The sequence below is a fragment of the Dipodomys spectabilis genome, unplaced genomic scaffold (genome assembly GCF_019054845.1).
Source record: "Dipodomys spectabilis isolate Male_0828 unplaced genomic scaffold, ASM1905484v1 ptg000147l, whole genome shotgun sequence".
NCBI classification, from domain to species: Eukaryota; Metazoa; Chordata; class Mammalia; order Rodentia; family Heteromyidae; genus Dipodomys; species Dipodomys spectabilis.
In genome coordinates, this window is record NW_024870824.1 from 6,219,168 (window position 1) to 6,236,764 (window position 17,597).

The 17,597-nt window shown below is 41.9% G+C and overlaps 1 protein-coding gene and 1 pseudogene across 3 annotated transcripts in view; one reads left to right on the plus strand and one right to left on the minus strand.

Moving 5' to 3' along the window:
- Sil1 (SIL1 nucleotide exchange factor) overlaps positions 1 to 17,597 on the minus strand; it is a 265,209-nt gene that overhangs the window by 180,882 nt on the left and 66,730 nt on the right. For all 3 annotated transcript variants that reach the window (XM_042692039.1, XM_042692037.1, XM_042692038.1), the window contains exon 2: positions 6,823 to 6,936. In XM_042692039.1, coding sequence (XP_042547973.1) covers positions 6,823 to 6,930 — 108 coding nt within the window. In that variant the 5' untranslated portion in view covers positions 6,931 to 6,936. The remainder of the gene's footprint in view (positions 1 to 6,822; positions 6,937 to 17,597) is intronic.
- Positions 1,265 to 2,487, plus strand: LOC122118008 (annotated as a pseudogene).

The window sequence follows — 17,597 nt, forward strand, 5'->3', positions numbered from 1 at the left end:
AAAAGTCCATCCAAAGTGAACTATAGATTCCATGTCATTTCCATCAAAATACTGATGGAACTAAAATTTATATGAAACCAAAATAAAAACATCTCCAAAATGCCAAAGAAAACCTGAGCAAAAAGAACAAAGTAGGAGGTATTACAACATCTGACATCAAAATACACTACTACGTTATAGTAACTAAAACATGGGCTGGGCAGGTAGTTAACACCTATAATCCTAGTTCCTGGGGAGGCTGAGATCTGAGAATCATGGTTCAAAGCCAGTCCAGGTTGGAAAGTCCATGACACTCTTATCTCCAATAAATTATTCAGAAAAAAAACTGCAAGTGGTGATATGGCTCAAGTGGTGGAGCTCTGGCCTTGAGCAAAAGAAAAGAAGCTTAGGGACAGTGCCCAGGCCCTGAGTTCAAGCCCTAGGACTAGCATGCACGTGCATGTGCACACACACACAAAACACAGTTACAGGCATAAAAATAGAAGAAAGAAACAGAAGAACAATCCCAGAAATCCAGATATTTACAGCAAAGAGAATTTTTATGGTTGTTTAGGATGAGATTCTCACTACAATGCCCAGGCTAGTCTCAAACCAGTAGGCTCAAGAAATCTGTCTGCCTCTGCCTCTCAAGTAGGCATGTGCCACTGCACTGCCAACTGATTGTTACAAGGGTTACAAGAAGATACAATGGAGAAAGGGCAGTAGTCTTAATAAATGACACTGAGAAAACCAGATACCCACATGTAGAACAAAGAAACAAGACTCCTAACTCTCAAACTCTCATCATATTAAAAAAAAAAAAAAAACCTCAAAATGGATCAATGACTTAAAATATAAGACCCCAAACTATGAAACTACTAGAAGAATACAACTTAAATGACTGATATTTATTGAGGAAGAAAAACTGATATGTTTCTAAAAGCACTAAAACTAACAATCACCCAAAGAATATCATGGAACCATTGGGCTGAAGGTATGGTCAGTAGAAGAATGCTTGCCTAACATGCCAAAGATTCTGGGCTCAACTGAGAGAGAGAGAAAAAGAGACAGAAACAGAGAGACAGAGAAATATACCACCCTACACAAATGATCTGAATAACGTATCTCAAAAGAGGAAATGGCTAACAAATATATGGAAAAATGCTCAATATTACAAATAATCAGAAAAATCCTTATCAAAACCACATTAAGTTATCATTTCACCACAGTCAGAATAGCTATTATCAAAAAGACAAAAAATAACAAAAGCTGTCAAGGGGCAAAGATGACAAGCTCTCATGTACCGTTGGTGGAAATATTAAGATACTCATGGAAAACAGGGTGGTAGGTTCCTCAAAAAACTAGAAATAGAATTGACATAAATCTGACAATCACACTTTAGGCTAGATTGGCAAAGAAACTAAAATCAGTATGTCAGTCAGATATGGTATGCATGCCTATAATCCCAGCATTCAGAAGGCAGAGGCAGAGGCAGGAGGATACCAAGTTCAAGGCCAATCTGGGCTATATAGTGAATCCAGGAGAACCCAGGCTATGACTTAAGACCTTGTCCCTTCCCAGCTCTTCTAAAAACAAAAAAAGGAGGGAGGAAAATATGTAAAAAAAAAAAAAAAAAAAAGATTAGGCCAGACAAATCCTCACCAAGAGTCACCACGGTTTCCTGCTTCAATAGTGCTTGAACGGAACTCAGTGCTCGACTCCATCTCTGCCACCCGCTCGAGCCACCAACCTCCAGCCACCTCTTCACCGTGTCCTTGGACTGCCCCCTGGGCCTCCTCTGACACTCCAGCACCAACCCACTACTCTGTCTCTCCTAGCTGCCACCAAGACGACCGCATCCCTTTCGCAGATGCACCAGAACTACCACCAGGACTCAGAGACCGCCATCAACCGCCAGATCAACCTGGAGCTCTATGCCTCCTATGTCTACCTGTCCATGTCTTACTACTTTGACCGAGATGATGTGGCCTTGAAGAACTTTGCCAAATATTTCCTTCACCAATCTATGAGGAGAGAGAGCATGCAGAGAAACTGATGAAGCTGCAGCACCAGAAAGGTGGCCGCATCTTCCTGTAGGATGTCAAGAAACCAGACCGTGATGATGGGAAAGCGGCTGAATGCGATGGAGTGTGCACTGCACTTGGAAAAAAGTGTGAATCAGTCACTACTGGAACTGTACAAAGAGGCCACTGACAAAAATGACCCCCACTTGTGTGACTTCATTGAGACTCATTACCTGAATGAGCAGGTGAAATCCATCAAAGAATTGGTGACCATGTCACCAACTTGCGCTGGACGGGAGCCCCTGAATCTGGCATGGCAGAATATCTCTTTGACAAGCACACTCTGGGAGAAAGTGATAAGAGCTAAGCCTTGGGCTGATTCCCCAAAGCCTCATGTGACTTCTGGTCACCAAGGCAGTGCATGCATGTTTGGGCTTATCATTACCTTTTCTGTAAGTTGTACCAAAACATCCTAAGTTCTTTTAATTTGTACTATTCCTTCAAATAAAGAAATTTGGTACCTAAAATAAATGACTTACTCATGCTTGTTGAAGCACTACAGTAGCTAAGATATGGTATCCATCAATGGCTATATGGATAAAGAAAGTATGATATACTGGGTATGGTTTTATATGCCTGTAATCCCAATTGCTTAAAAAGTATAGACAGAAGGCTTACAGTCTGAGGCTAGTCCTGGGAAAAACTCAAGACACTATCTGAGAAATAAACTAAAGCAAAAAGGGCTATGGGTGTTGCTCATAGTAGCAAAGCACTTACCTAGCAAGCTCAAGGTCCTGAGTTCAAACCCCAAAAAAGAAAGAAGGGAAAGAAACTGAAGAAGAAGAAAGGAGGGAGACAGAGAAGGAAGGAAGGAGGGAAAGAAATATGGTATGTATATATATGTGTATGTGTGTGTACATGTGTACATACGTATATGTGTGTATATATATATACTTGTACATGAGTACGTATATACATATATACATGTATACACATACATATACACACATATAAATATGTGTATATACATATACAATGAAATATTATTCAGCCATAAAATAGGATGGAATATTGTCATTTGCAGCAACATGGATAGAACTGACTGGGGGACATTTATGTTAAGTGAAGTAAGTCAGGTACAGAAAGACAAATACCATAGAGGTTACTAATGCCTAAGAAGAAGAAAGAATGGAGAAACAATGTTTAATGAGAAGTACAGTTGCAAAATAGGAATAACCATAGTACAACAGGATAACCATGCCTGACAATTCAGTATTTCAAAATAGCTTTGAGAAAAGATTTTTCAGTGTCCCTTATTATCCTTATGATTACACATTGTATTCAAGTATTGAACTTACAAATATGTAGTTACTATGATTCCATTAAAAATTTAAAAATCAAATTTTAAAAATTAAAAGAAACATACTAACTAACCAAATGAACTATTGAGCCACATGCTTTAAACCCTAGGGAAGCCAAACACTGGCAGCAAAGTGGTTTTTGTACTTTCTCTTGGTATCATCTTTGAACTAGATATTAAGACACAAACCCAAATTATGCCACTATTGTATTTTACAGAACTCCTTAGTTTTTAGTAATAATACAAAATCTGAGGTGCTCCCCTGTTTAATCACCTTACTACTCACCAGATATGGGCTGTGAGTTTAGACATTTTGCCCAAGTCATGTGATTATGCTTAGAAGTCAAGAGAAATATTGAGAAAGATTCTATGATAAGAACATCCACGGCTCGTCAGTCAGTTCCAAAGGAGAGTTCCAGAGGAGACTCTGGGAAGCAGCATCACAAGGACTGGGTTATAATGATCACAGTAACAACCACTTATTAGGCTCTGCTCATAGGCCAGACCCGGAGTTAAAGTGTTCATCATAAGATTCATCTGAGTCTCACTTGTTCCCTTTTTATAAGGATGAATATGGGGCCTATTTGAAATTATATTAATCAGAAAAGCGGAGCAGAGATTTAAGGTCGAGACTGTGGGTTCCAAAGCCCATCTATGAATTTAGACTCATGTTTGTATTTCTTGGTCAAAGTGTTCTAAAGGTTGGACACTGGATGTTGAGGGAATGAAGCTGGGACACTAAGATCACACAGATGCATCTATTAACACATCAAAGATCTCCATAGGCCAGATAAGAAACCACAGAATCAGAGAGAGGATAAGTATTAACTAGCCTCTCTGTCCAGGCAGGGTCCTAACCAGGAGAAAGACCAAAAGGTGAAGAGGCACAGAACTGCTCTTGGTCAGGGGCTGGGAAGGTGGCTCAGTGGTAGAGTGCTTGCCTTGCATGCATGAGGCCCTGGGTTCGATTCCTCAGTACCACATAAGCAGAAAAAGCTAGAAGTGGTGCTATAGCTCAAGTGGTAGAGCGCTAGCCTTGAGCTGAAGAGCTGAGGGACAGTGCCCAGGCCTAGAGTTCAGGCACCATGACTGCCAAAAAAAAAAAAAAGAACTGCTCTTGGTCAGATCTGAAGTAAATCCCATGCTCTGGTGCCCAACCAGCTGGCTTTCATGCTAGATCATCAGCACTCTCTCCTTAGCACCATCACTCCAAATACCAATTTCCTCTCAACTGACTGGCAAGAAATCCCACTAAGGTGTTAGATGACAACTTACCAATTCACACTTCCTTACATTTGTATCTGACTATGACATTCTTAAAAGCTAAAGGCTTCAAAGAGCCAAGACAATGGGTGAATTCCAATTACAGGTTGACAGAGAATGTGACATAGAGATACCAACAGAGCAAGATTTGATATTCCTCAAATTAAACCACTGAAGGAGCCATATCCATTCTAAAAATAACTTGACATTTATTGACCATATTGTGCCAATCTTAATAGTAAGTGCTTTATATAATCACATTTAATCTACACTAAAACTGATCTTCCAAAGCAGGTAAACAAAAGGGAACATACAGAGGGATTGTAACTCTTTCCCTGGAGCTCTATGAGCTCCCTCTTCTTCCATCATCTTTTTGAAGGTTAGTGTCACAGCCGCCTAGCATCTGTATTCCTAAGATATGACATATAAAAAAATATCACAGCATGAGCTGGAGGAAAAGGCTATGTCTGGATCATACTGGTAGGCACAGCAATGTGTTCTGGGTGGCCATTAACAAGCACCAACATCCTTTGGTAACACAATTCCAGGTCATCAGAAGTACTTTCCTGGACTCTCGGATCTGAAGAAAGTTTCATAAGCACCCCAATTCGACCTCATTTTCTTTACTGTGAAGATGGTTCACTGCATAATTACGATTTTAAATGCCATCAAGGCAGCAATTTTTATGGTATGAGAGAAAAGACTTCAACTCCTACTTGTACTTAATACACGATGAAAGATTATGACAAATGGATACAGCTTAGGAAGAGACATAGGATAAAAGTGGCTTCTGTTGACAAAAGTCAGTATTAACATTTTTCTGAGACTAGACTCAATAGAGCTAATATAAATGGGCCAGAATAATTATGGTTCTGAAAGCTCATCTATTTAGTTGGACTATTATCCAAAAGGGACTAACACACATCAGCATGCTTTTGTTAATTATGTACCTGCTAAAGTTCTCAATAGGGAACATGGTGGTCCTCATGAACTGCAAACAGGAAGGGAACACAGCACTAATCCCTCAAGACCCTTCGGTGCTTTTCTGAGTCATTTTATCACTAAGTCATGCCAGACAGAACCCTAACCTCCGGTCCAGGTAGCCAGTCCTACCCTTTGGGGCTTGGGAACCTAGTTCTCATTGTCCTTGAAGAAGCGGCCAAAATAAGGCACCAACAGGATCTTAGTCAAAGATGTTTAAAAGCTCAAAAGGATTCGTGACTCCCTAACTGTATGTTCTCTTCAGCTCTAAAAAGTGGAAAGAAAGGCAGAGAAAAAAACAAATGACTTCAGAAAGAAGGTGAAAGCTTGCCACAAGCCAGAGGTGAACCTTGGCTGAGCTGGATTGTTATTAAATTCATCACAATTGTCATTTGCACTTCAAGGGCTTCTAGTTCCATGGCCTCTAGCACTTTACCCAACATTTAGTAACAGCCCTGGGGATTGGGAAAGGTGGCCAGGAGAGAATGAAACTGTCAGGAAACTCACAAGTGAGGATTCTCAAGGGAGGGAAAAGTAAGAGCACTGAGAGCTGGTCAAGGGCAAGTTATTGCTGGGACAGGTCAGGGAAACAAGGCCAGGAGCTTTATAGTGCTGTGGTCAGGCCAAGCGGCCTGCCAACAGACAAAAACCCTGAACAATGAGGTCTAGATTAATGAAGAAATGCTTGGAAACAAGAAGGAGAAAAGGAGAGGAAAGGAGCATATAGACAACCTGAAAAAGTTCAAGGAAGAGGGAAGTGGAGGAAAAAATAGAGTCTTAACTTACTGAGGACCTGTGCTAGTCACACAGGTATCCAGCTCATATAGATAATGTTGACCTTCCCAGCTCTGCTTCAAACTTGTAGTGGGATTTGGGGCCAGGATGCTGAAAATATTTGACCCTAAGTTTCCTTATTTTCAGAATGAGGGTGATGATTAAGTTTCATAGGATTGTTGTAAGGATTAAATGAGAATATATAAAGGACTTAATACAATGACTGATAAATGAAGGATTATTTATCATATCACCCTCATCATCTTTTCCTCAAAGGGAAACTGTGCCCTGAGTTTTAAATAGAGAGCAAAAGATACAAGAAAGAGGAGAAAGAAGCCACATTCCCCTAAAAGAAAAGCCCACCCATCCCACAAGAGCCTAGTGACAGAAAGGCTTTCTCAAACCTCTTTAGAGCCCTACTAGATGCTGTAAGATACTTACTGGGTTCTGATGACTGAGGCAGAAGATGAAGCAGGAGGCAAATAGCAACCCACACAGCATTCCAAGGGGAGCCATCCTATATGGAGGCAGGCCCTGGGGAGCCATCATCAGACCCTGAAGGAAGAAACACAGAAGGTCAGTAGAAAGCTGGTGTTTTATTCTCCTTGCGTTGTGATCACCATAATGGTATTTGTTCCAAAAATGTCAGAGACACTTTTGCATGGCTGTTTAACAATTCTTCTATCACTTATAGATAAATCTAAACCATCCATCTTCTGGAGTAAGTCCAGCTACACAAGAGTAGACATACCCTGAGTGGAAGTGTAAAGTTAACCAAGACCCTTGAGTTTTAATGGAATATCCCTGGTCCCTTACTACTTTCTCATTAATAACTTATCAGACTGTAGAAAGTGATACTGGGTACAGTAAGGAGAAAGGAAAAATAGCCACTTAATTTGCATGTATACAGGCATGTATATGTTCATGAATTGGAGACTTAACATTCTAAAATGACAATACTACCCAAAGCAGCATATAGGTTCAATGCAATTTATCCAACCAAATCCCAAAAACATTTTTTACAGAAATGGAGACAGTTACCTTAAAATTCAAATATAATTTCTTTCTGTTTATTAGGAGGGATGCTATTTGAACTCAAAACCTGGCACTTGTTAAGACTTGAGCCCCCACCACCCAGCTTTTTGTTTTTGGATTTTCAGACAGGGCATCTTGCTTTTGCTACATAAAATCTTCCTACATCAACCTCTCTAGTAGCTAGTCTTACAGACATATACCATCATTCCCAGCTTTCTTTTCTGTTGGTGGTGTTATTGAGGACTGCACTCAAAGCTCCATACTTGCAAAGCAGGCACTACACACCAGAGTCTTTCCCATTTTTTGCTTTTATTTATTTTTCAGATAGGGTCTCACTTTTTTCATGCAGGGCCACAATTCTCCTATGTATAATTTCTGTGTTGCTTGGGTTACAGACGTATGCTACCATGCATAGTCTTGGCATTGGTTCAGGGTTTTTTTTTGGTTGTTTTTTTGTCTGACATAGGGCCTGAACTCTGGGTCTGGGCACTGTTACTCAGCTCTTCAGCTCAAGGCTAGAGCTCTATCACTTGAGCCATAGCACCACTTCAGTCTTTTTCTGCTTATGTGATGCTAAGGAATCAAACCTAGTGCCTCATGCATGCAAGGCAAGCACTCTACCACTGAGCCACCTTCCCAGCACTGGTTTTTGTGTTTTTGTTTTTTTTTGGGGGGGGAGTCCAGTCATGGGGCCTGAACTCTGGGCCTGGACGCTGTCCCTCAGCTCAAGGCTAGTGCTCTACCACTTGAGCCACAGCACCACTTCTGGCTTTTCTTTTTGCTTATGTGGTGCTGAGGAATCAAACCCAGGACCTCATGCATGCAAGGCAAGTGCTCTACCACTGAGCCACCTTCCCAGCCCCCAGCATTGGTTTTTGAGATAGACATTTGCTAACATTTTTGCCTGGACTAGCCTTAAACTGTGATCTTCTTACCTCCATCTCCTAAGTAACAAAGAAAGCTACCGCTGGCTTCCATATAATATTTTAAGGTACTCAGAACAGCCAAGAAAATCATGAAAAAGAACTCTTGTCCAGAGCCAGTGGCTCACACCTGTAATCCTAGCTACTCAGGAGGCTAAGATTAGAGGATTAGGGCTCAAAGCTGGCCTGGGCAGGAAAGTTCATGAGACTGTTTATCTCCAATTAGCTACCATAAAAGCCTAAAGTGGAGCTGTGTCTCAAGTGGCAGAGAGCAAGCTGTGAGCACAAAAGCTGAGCAACAACACATCCAGGCTCTAGGTTCATGCCCCAGGACCAGCATTAAAAAAAAGTAAGAATTTCTCTTATTCACACTCCTGATCTCAAAACTTACAACAATGCTACAGTTATCAAGAGTGTGGTACAGTTACCTATAATCCTAACACTTGGGAGGCTAAGGTAAAAGAATTATAAATTCAACACCAGCCTGAATTACATAATAAAACTTGTGTCCAAAAGAAAAATATGGCCAGGCGCCCATGGCTCACGCCTATAATTCAAGCTACTCAGGAGGCTGAGATCTGAGGATCATGATTCAAAGCCAGCCTGGGCAAGAAAGTCCGTGAGACTCTAATCTCCAATAAACCACTAGAAAACTGGAAGTGGCACTATGGCTCAGAGCCCAGGCTCAGAGTTCAAGCCCCAACTGACAAGAAAGGAAGAAAGGAAGGAAGGAAGGAAGGAAGGAAGGAAGGAAGGAAGAAAGAAAGAAAGAAAGAAAGAAAGAAAGAAAGAAAGAAAGAAAGAAAGAAAGAAAGAAAGAAAGAAAGAAAGAAAGAAAGAAAGAAAGGAAAAATATGTGGTATTGGCATAAGGAAAGCCATAAAGACCAATAGATAGAATTGCAAATATAAAAATAATCAGACATGGGGCTGGAAAGATGGCTCAGAGGTAGAGCGCTTGCCTTGCATGCATGAGGGCCTGGGTTCGATTCCTCAGCACCACATAAGCAAAAAGAAAAAAAGCCGGAAGTGGCACTGTGGCTCAAGTGGTAGAGCGCTACCCTTGAGCTGAAGAGCTGAGGGACAGCGCCCAGGCCCAGAGTTCAGGCCCCAGGACCGGACCAAAAAACAAACAAACAAAAAAAAAAAAAATCAGACATAGGGTTTGTTAATTCTAGACCAAAGTGCCAAACCAAACAATGGGGAAAGAACAATGGTAACTCAAAGAGAGTGAGACAATCCACTATCTATATGCAAAAGAAAGAAGCCTGAGCTAAGCACAGTGGCTTAAGCCTATAATCCTTCTTGGGAGACAAGAGATCTGGGGATCACAGTTTGAGCCCAGCCCAAGCCAAAACACAAGTTTATCTGAGTCCATCTCAACTACATCTTGGTGTAGTGGCATATAACTGTCATCCCAGCAAACTAGAGAAACACAAACAATAGGTTCATATTCCAGGTTGGGCAGTGCATAAATCAAACTATCTCAAAATTAACCTGCAGCACAAAGCCAAGCACTGGTGGCTCATTTCTGTAATCCTACTTACTCAGGAGGCTTCAACCTAAGGATTGTGATTTGAAGCCAGCCCAGGCAGGAAAATCCGTGAGATTCATCTCCAATTAATCACCAAAAATCCAGAAGTGGAGCTGTGGCTCAAGTGGTAATGCACTGGTCTTGAGTAAAAAGAGCTCAGGGACAGCACCCAGACCCTAAGTTCAACTCCAGTACTAGCACATAAAACAACAAAAATAAATTTAAAAAACAATACAAAAGGGGGCTGGCAAAATATTGCAAATAGTAGATGATTACCTAGCAAGTATAAGGCCCTGAATTCAAACCTCAAAAGGAAACGAAAAGAATGAAGTTGGAGTTTTCCATCATATATAAAAATTAAACCCAAAATAGATTACCAATCTAAATTTAAGAGCCTTATATTATAGAAGTATAGAAGTATAAAACTCTTAAAAGAAAATAAAGATATAATCTTCACAGCTTTGATTTAGCAATGGCATTATGAAGAAGCAAAAACACAGGCAACAAAGAAAATAAACAGAGCTCAAGTAGTAAAGGGCCTGCCTTATAACCAGGAAATCCAGTAGTTTAAAAAAAAAAAAAAAAAGAACAAAATTAAAGAGCTTTTATGTCTCAAAAGACCTTTTTTTTTTTTAAGATGCTTACATGGCTAGCTCAATGGCAGTGCATATGCTAGCATGCATGAAGCCCTGGATTCAATCCCTAGCACAACCAAAAAAATTATATAAAGAATTTCTGGCTGGCATGGTAGCTCTCAGCTATTTGAGAGGCAGAGATAGTGAAAGGCCAGCCTAAGCAAAAAAAAAAAAGGTAAGACTGTATCTTTAAAAAAAAACCTCAGCATGGTGGTATATACCTCCTGGTATATATCCAGTTACATATATGAAGAGGATCACAGTCCAGGACAGCTTGGGCAAAAATCATTGTCAATGTACATGAAAAATAACTAAAGCATAAAGGGCTGAGGACATGGTTCAAGTGGTTAGAGTGCCTGCCTAGTAAGGGCAAGGCCTTGAGTTCAAACCTCTGTACTACTCTCCCCCCCCCAACCCCTACCTCCACCCCACCCCCCACCCCCGCCACCACTAAAGAAATTCTAAATCTCAACCAAAAAAGGACAAACAACCCAATTTAAAAGTGGGCAAAAGCCAAGCGCTGGTGGCTCAGCCTATAATCTTAGCTACTCAGGAGGCTGAGATCTGAGCATCATGGTTCAAAAGCCAGTCCTGGCAAGAAAGTCCATGAGACTCTTATCTCCAATAAACCAGAAGTGGCGCTGTGGCGCAAGCGGTAGAGAGCTCACCTTGAGCTGAAGAGCGCAAGGACAGCGCCCAAGCCCAGAGTTCAAGCCCCACGACCCACCAAAAAAAAAAAAAAGTGGGCAAAGGACTTAAATAGACTTTTCCAAAACAGATCTACAAATGGCAAATATAGACACAAAAAGTCTGAATATCATAAATCATTAGGAAGATGTATGTTTAAAAAAAACACTATTCAGCCACTACAATGGTCATAATTGTTAGCAAAATGAGCTCCCTTCCCATAGCTTAGTACACTCCTTCCCCTCTCTACGGCTTAGCTTGCTCCCTTCCTAGGCCAATTAGCAAAGGCAGTAAATAATCAGCCACCAACACCCTTTACCTTGGGATAGCACTTCTCTGGGGCAGCTACCACCAAAAAGGTGCCCCCTTAGAGTGACCTTCAGGTCTGGGAGGTTGCAGGACCCCTTATCTACTATTTGGACAGCAGCCATAAATCCTAGTCCACCATCATGATGAAGCCCCTGGCCCACTCATCCACACCAGGGTCTCCGCCTCCTAGCCTCTACTAGGCCCTCCTAAACATCCTATATAGGTTATATAGGTCACCTCAGACAATAGCTGGTGCTTCTTCTCACTTCTCCCTTGTGAGAAGGGGTCCTGCCAGCCCCTTTCCAGGCAATAAACCTTCTTTTGTCCTCTGTACTTGGATGTCTACATGGTTCTCTGGCAAAGTCTAATAATCTATCAATAATAATTAAAGTAAAATTACAGGTATTGGTGTGGCTATGTGTAAATGGAATAATTATGTATTATTTCTAAGAATGTAAAATAGGATAGCTACTTTGGAATATGGTTCGATGACCTTCAGAAAACTACATATATAATTGACAAATATCCCAGAAACTCTGCTCCTAGGCATTTTCTCAAAAGAATTGAAAATAGGACTTGAAACAGCTACTTTTAAGTATTCAATTTTGCAATTTACAAAAGGTAAAAATAACTGAATTGTTCAACAAATAGATTTTAAAATTTAGTATGTCTAGACCAAAAAGTAAATGAATATAGTATATATATACAGGAGAACATTGGTCATATAGAAATGAATGTGGGATGAGCGCCAGTAGCTCACGTCTATAGTCCCAGCAACTCAGGAGGCTAAGATCTGAGGGTCGCAGTTCAAATCCAGCCTGGGCAGGAAAGTCCATGAGATTCTTATCTCCACGACCAGAAAACTGGAAATGGCATTGTGGCTCAAGTGGTAAAGCACTTGCCTTCAGCTAAAGAGCTCAGGGGCAGCATCCCGGCCCAAAGTTTAAGCCCCATGACCAACAACAACAAAAAAAAAGAATGTGGACAAAGGGTGAACAAATGCAGCAGTGGTACTCACTAGACACTACATTGAAAATGAACTTGTGGGTGGGGATGGAAGGGAAAAACTGGGAAAGAGGGGACATTGTCCAAAAAGAAATGTACTAATCATTTATTTGCCTGACTTATGTAACTGTAACTCCTCTGTACATCACCTGTATAATAACAATAAATAAAACAAAAATGAATGTAGACTAGAAGCATGGTTCAAGTGGCAGAATGCCTGACAACCAACAAAGATCTGGAGTTCAAATCCCAGTACTATTATTAAAAAATAAAATTATGATATGAATTGAAACATTAAAAAAAAAACCCTTAAGGGCTGTGAAGGTGGCTCAGTGGTAGAGTACTTGCCTTGCATGCATGAGGCCCTGGGTTTGATTCCTCAGCACCACATAAGCAGAAAGGAAAAAAAGCCGGAAGTGGCGCTGTGGCTCAAGTGGTAGAGCGTTAGCCTTGAGCTGAAGAGCTGAGGGACAGCATCCAGGCCCAGAGTTTAGGCCCCATGAACAACAAAAAACAAAAACAAAAGCAAAAAACCTTAAAATATTGTTATGTGAAATAACCCAAACACCAAAAATCAAAAAGCAAAAAATAAAAAAAAACAGATTTTGGTTGCTGTGCATAGTAGCTCATACCTGCAAATTCCAACCACTCAGGAAGTAGAGGCAGCCCTGTCTAAGAAAAACACAAACAAAGGGACTGAGGGACTGGATCTAGTGGTAGAGGCTTGTCTACCAAAACCACAAAAAAAGGAGGAGGATGTAGAGGAGGAGGACAATGACAACAAATATTGTATGAAACCACTTAAATGAAATATCTAAGCAAATTCATTGAGATAGTAAAAAGTTTCCATGGTTTACGAAACGGGAAGTGAGGAGTTACTGTTAATAGAGAGTTTTCTCTCTATTGAGGGACAGGTGGGGTTGGGAGAGATGAAGGAGAATGATGAAAGGGGTAACATTGATCAAGATACATTATACTCACAAACTAACATGTTGAATTGAAACCCCTTTCAATTCAGAACAGAAGTCAACTACTTAGAGAACTGAAATCAACAAAATTTAATCCAAATTGTCAAATAAAACAAGTCATGAGAAGTGATCATCATATGCAGGAGAGAGAGTTCAAGGCCAATCTGGGATACAAAGCAAGAGTCTGTCTCAAAACAAATAAGCATAACAAAAAAACTTTAGAAAAATTCAAAACTAGCCCAAACCCTTATTCGACATTTTCCTATATAGCCCTCAGCCCTAATCCATCTCCTTGGGCAGTTCATTCAGTAGTGATTTAAGTGAATTACAAGAGCCATCTGAGAAGTGTGCTGTTTCTCCTCTTGTCACACTCCTACCTACTTCCTCAACAATTGGTCCCATAACATTATTACATTGGAACCTAAGCCCTGTATGGACCTAGTCTCAGAAGTTACTACCCCTCTGCCCAACCCACACCATCAGCATCAGAGAAACGTTCCCTAAAGACATCTGCACCATGAAAGAAAACAGTCCTGCTGGACTGGCACTGTGCTTTAAAAAATAAATAAATAAAGTATAGCCAAATGGAAAGCCTTGGGTACTAAAAATAGCTGCTAACTCATCCAGCAGCAAAAGCCTTTGCTTTCTGCCAGTACCTCCCCCCCCCCCCCCCCCCCCCCGCCCTTTTTTTTTTGCCAGGCCTAGGGCTTGAACTTGTAAGCATTATGTCCACCTTTGGTCCTGAGCTCCTCCCTGCCCTGGAGTTCCTACAGTACAGCTGGCCCCTCCCTCTCTCCACCCAGACCCACCTGAACTCCCATCTAACTCACTTCCTACCCCAGACCCTGCTGCTACCTAGATAGTGGGGGCTGCCATGCACTCTCTCTCTGGGGTGAGTATGGCTCCTCTAATAAACCTTGTAATAATCTTACTCCTGTGCCTCCTGCCTGCCTCATGGTCCCATGGGACGGACATGATGGATCCTTTCAGAACTCTGTCCCTGAGCCTCTCTGTGTTGAAGGCTAGTGCTCTACTTCTGACTTTTTCTGTTTATATGGTACTGAGGAATCGAACCCAGGGATTCATGCATGCTAGGCAAGCACTCTACCACTAAGCCACATTCCCAGCCCACCTCACCGTTTTTCTGTGGACAAATGGAAATGCTGAGTGTCACCTCAGCTTCCCCCAGTGGCCTGGCTCCCTGGTAGCACTAACCACACTAAAAGAAAGGGAGGACGTTCACATCACCACACAAGTTTCTGGAAGGTGCCTGGTCTTGCCTGGGAGTTAGGGAGAGGTGCCCAGTTGTGTGTGTGTGGAACAAGAAACAGTGGCTACAACATCAGGAAGGAGAAAGCTTAAGGCAGCCCAGTAAGATAGGCCTTAAGATGAGACAGCCCTAGAGCCTCCCCAATGTCCTATGCCTGCCTTACTCCTTCTATCTTGGCTATGGAAAAGTGGGTATAAATTTAAGGTTCACAGCATTGTCAGAACATATAATGAAAAACAGTAACCCAAAAGCCACAGATTTTGCTCCTTTACGTGACGGTGCTTACATACGCCCCTTCCCCCCCATACACACATAGAGTTACAAGTTCCCTTCTGATAACCAGGCATAAACACTGAGACTGAGACTAGGGGAAAGATAAATGAGAAGAAATCAAGAGCAAAAAAGAAAAATAAGCAGGAAGATGAGGCCCAGCAGGACTGAGGAAGATGATTTCAGGGACTGCTGATGCACAAACATCAACTTCATCATCTCCTGAAATGGGAAAGGGAGTAGAGGGTAGAGAAACAATAGTTCCCACAGGGCTCCCAGCAATCTCTACCTTCTGCACATACACTAACGTCCCAGCAGAAGTATTCTCTGACAATACCAAGTATGAGAGATTGATCACAACTACATACTTCATCTCCTCAGTAATTCCACATGGACTACACACCTGACCTATTTATTGCTTCTATATGCTTTTCCACAAAGGTGGGAGGAGGGACACAAGGAGCAGTGGTTGAGAAGACTGAGGAGAGAACTAGACAAAGTGAGGTCATAAGAAAGGTATGATAGGGCTGGGAAGATGGCTCAGTGGTAGAGTGCTTGCCTTGCACGCATGAGGCTCTGGGTTCGATTCCCCAGTACCACATAAGCAAAAAGAAAAAAAAAGCCGGAAGTGGCGCTGTGGCTCAAGTGGTAGAGCGTTAGCCTTGAGCTGAAGAGCTGAGGGACAGCATCCAGGCCCAGAGTTCAGGCCCCACGACCGGACCCAAAAAAAAAAAAAAAAGAAAGGTATGATATAGTTTCTCAAGTTTACAGGGCACTTGGAGAGCAAGTGCAAACTGCTTCACGCAGAGACAACTAATACTGTCCTGTCCTTTAAGGCCTGGCCTGCAGCCATGTCACCTGTTCTTAGTCTTTACTCAGGAAGTGACAGATGAAGAATACACAGGCAAAGTTTAAAGTTTGCCCTGGGCTTTATACTGAAGCTGAAGGGGAAGGAGAAGGAGGAAGGAAGTAGTAAACTGCTACATTCTGCTGGAATGGACCACCATCAAAAGCAGTGATCCAGGAGCTGGGAAGGTGGCTCAGTGGTAGAGCGCTTGCCTTGCATGCCTGAGGCTCTGGGTTCAATTCCTCAGCACCACATAAGCAAAAAGAAAAAAGCCAGAAGTGGCGCTGTGGCTCAAGCGCTACAGCGCTAGCCTTGAGCTGAAGAGCTGAGAGACAGCTCCCAGGCCCAGAGTTCAGGCCCCACAACCGGACCCCCCCCAAAAAAAAAAAAAGCAGTGATCCAGGCAGAAGGAACCACAAAGGAAAACTTCAGTCCCTAACACAGTCAAAAGTAGTGCCATCCCACCGAGGCAGAGTTTAGTACCATTTGGACTGAAAAGGGCATCCTCCCGAAACCACTTGCAACCCATGAACTATGGGTTCACCTGCTTAGCCTGAAGGAAAAAAACCTCCCAACATCTTTCACTTTTATGAAGAGCAGATCAATATCTTTACATTTATCGCCCTGGTCCAACTTAACATCACTCAGTTCAGGAAAGGGGAACTTATTTCAGTGTTTTGTTGGGTTTTTTGGGTCAATCATGGGGCCTGAATTCTGGGCCTGGGTACTGTCCCTCAGCTCTTCAGCTTAAGGTTAGCATTCTACTTTTGTGTTTTCTGCTTATCTGGTGCTAAGGAATTGAACCCAGGGCCTCATGCATGCAAGGCAAGCACTCTACCACTGAGCTACCTTCCCAGCCCTTTTTCAGTGTTCTACCAATAACTCTTTCCTTAAGTATCCTTGGGCTTTGGGACAAAAAAAATGTAGTATGATACTTGAAATGAATATTTTTCTATCAAAACTGCTCATTTGTAGGTTGTACCTGTTCTTACATAGAACCTGGGTACTCTCAGCAATCCATATTACCAGCTTACTGCAGCCCATAGCAGAAGCTAGAGAAACAATTCCTAGAAAGCTAGCTAGCCCCAGCATTCCTATCACCTGTTATCCTCCACTCATTCAGACAAGACTTGGGGAGGAGACTTAGCCCTGTTTAAACAAGACAGCCTCCAGTAAATCTATGTCTTCTCTGAAAAAAGAAAACAAAATAATGGAATAGGATGGCAAGAAGCCAACATAGGGAGATAAAGGGGGGCTATTGCCAGCTTCTGAAATAGCCAGCCTCGTGCAGACTGGCTGCTCTAAGTCTCAGGAACAAAGAATAGGTAGAACAGGAAAAGATTTTAAGTGTCCTATATGATGGCTTGCCTTGAAGCCTTGGGAGCTCCATGTTACAAAAAAATGAAGAACCAAATATTTGCATTTCCTAATCTTCTGGAAAAGGTGAAAGGACATGAATTCTTACTTTCAGTTTTATAAGCAAGAAACTGAAGAGGTAAAAATGTTGGATAGAAAGCCCAGTAACAGTGGCTCACATCCACAATTCTAGCTACTTGGGAGACTGAAATTAGGAGAATTGTGGTTTTAGGCCTACCTGCACAGAAAAATCCACAGAATTCCATCTCTATAGACAGAAGCTAGATGCAGTGGTGTGGATGGACCTGTGACCCCAGAAATGAAAGGAAAACTAAGTAGGTGGATCACTGCTCAAGTGCATGGCCAGGTGGGAAGCAA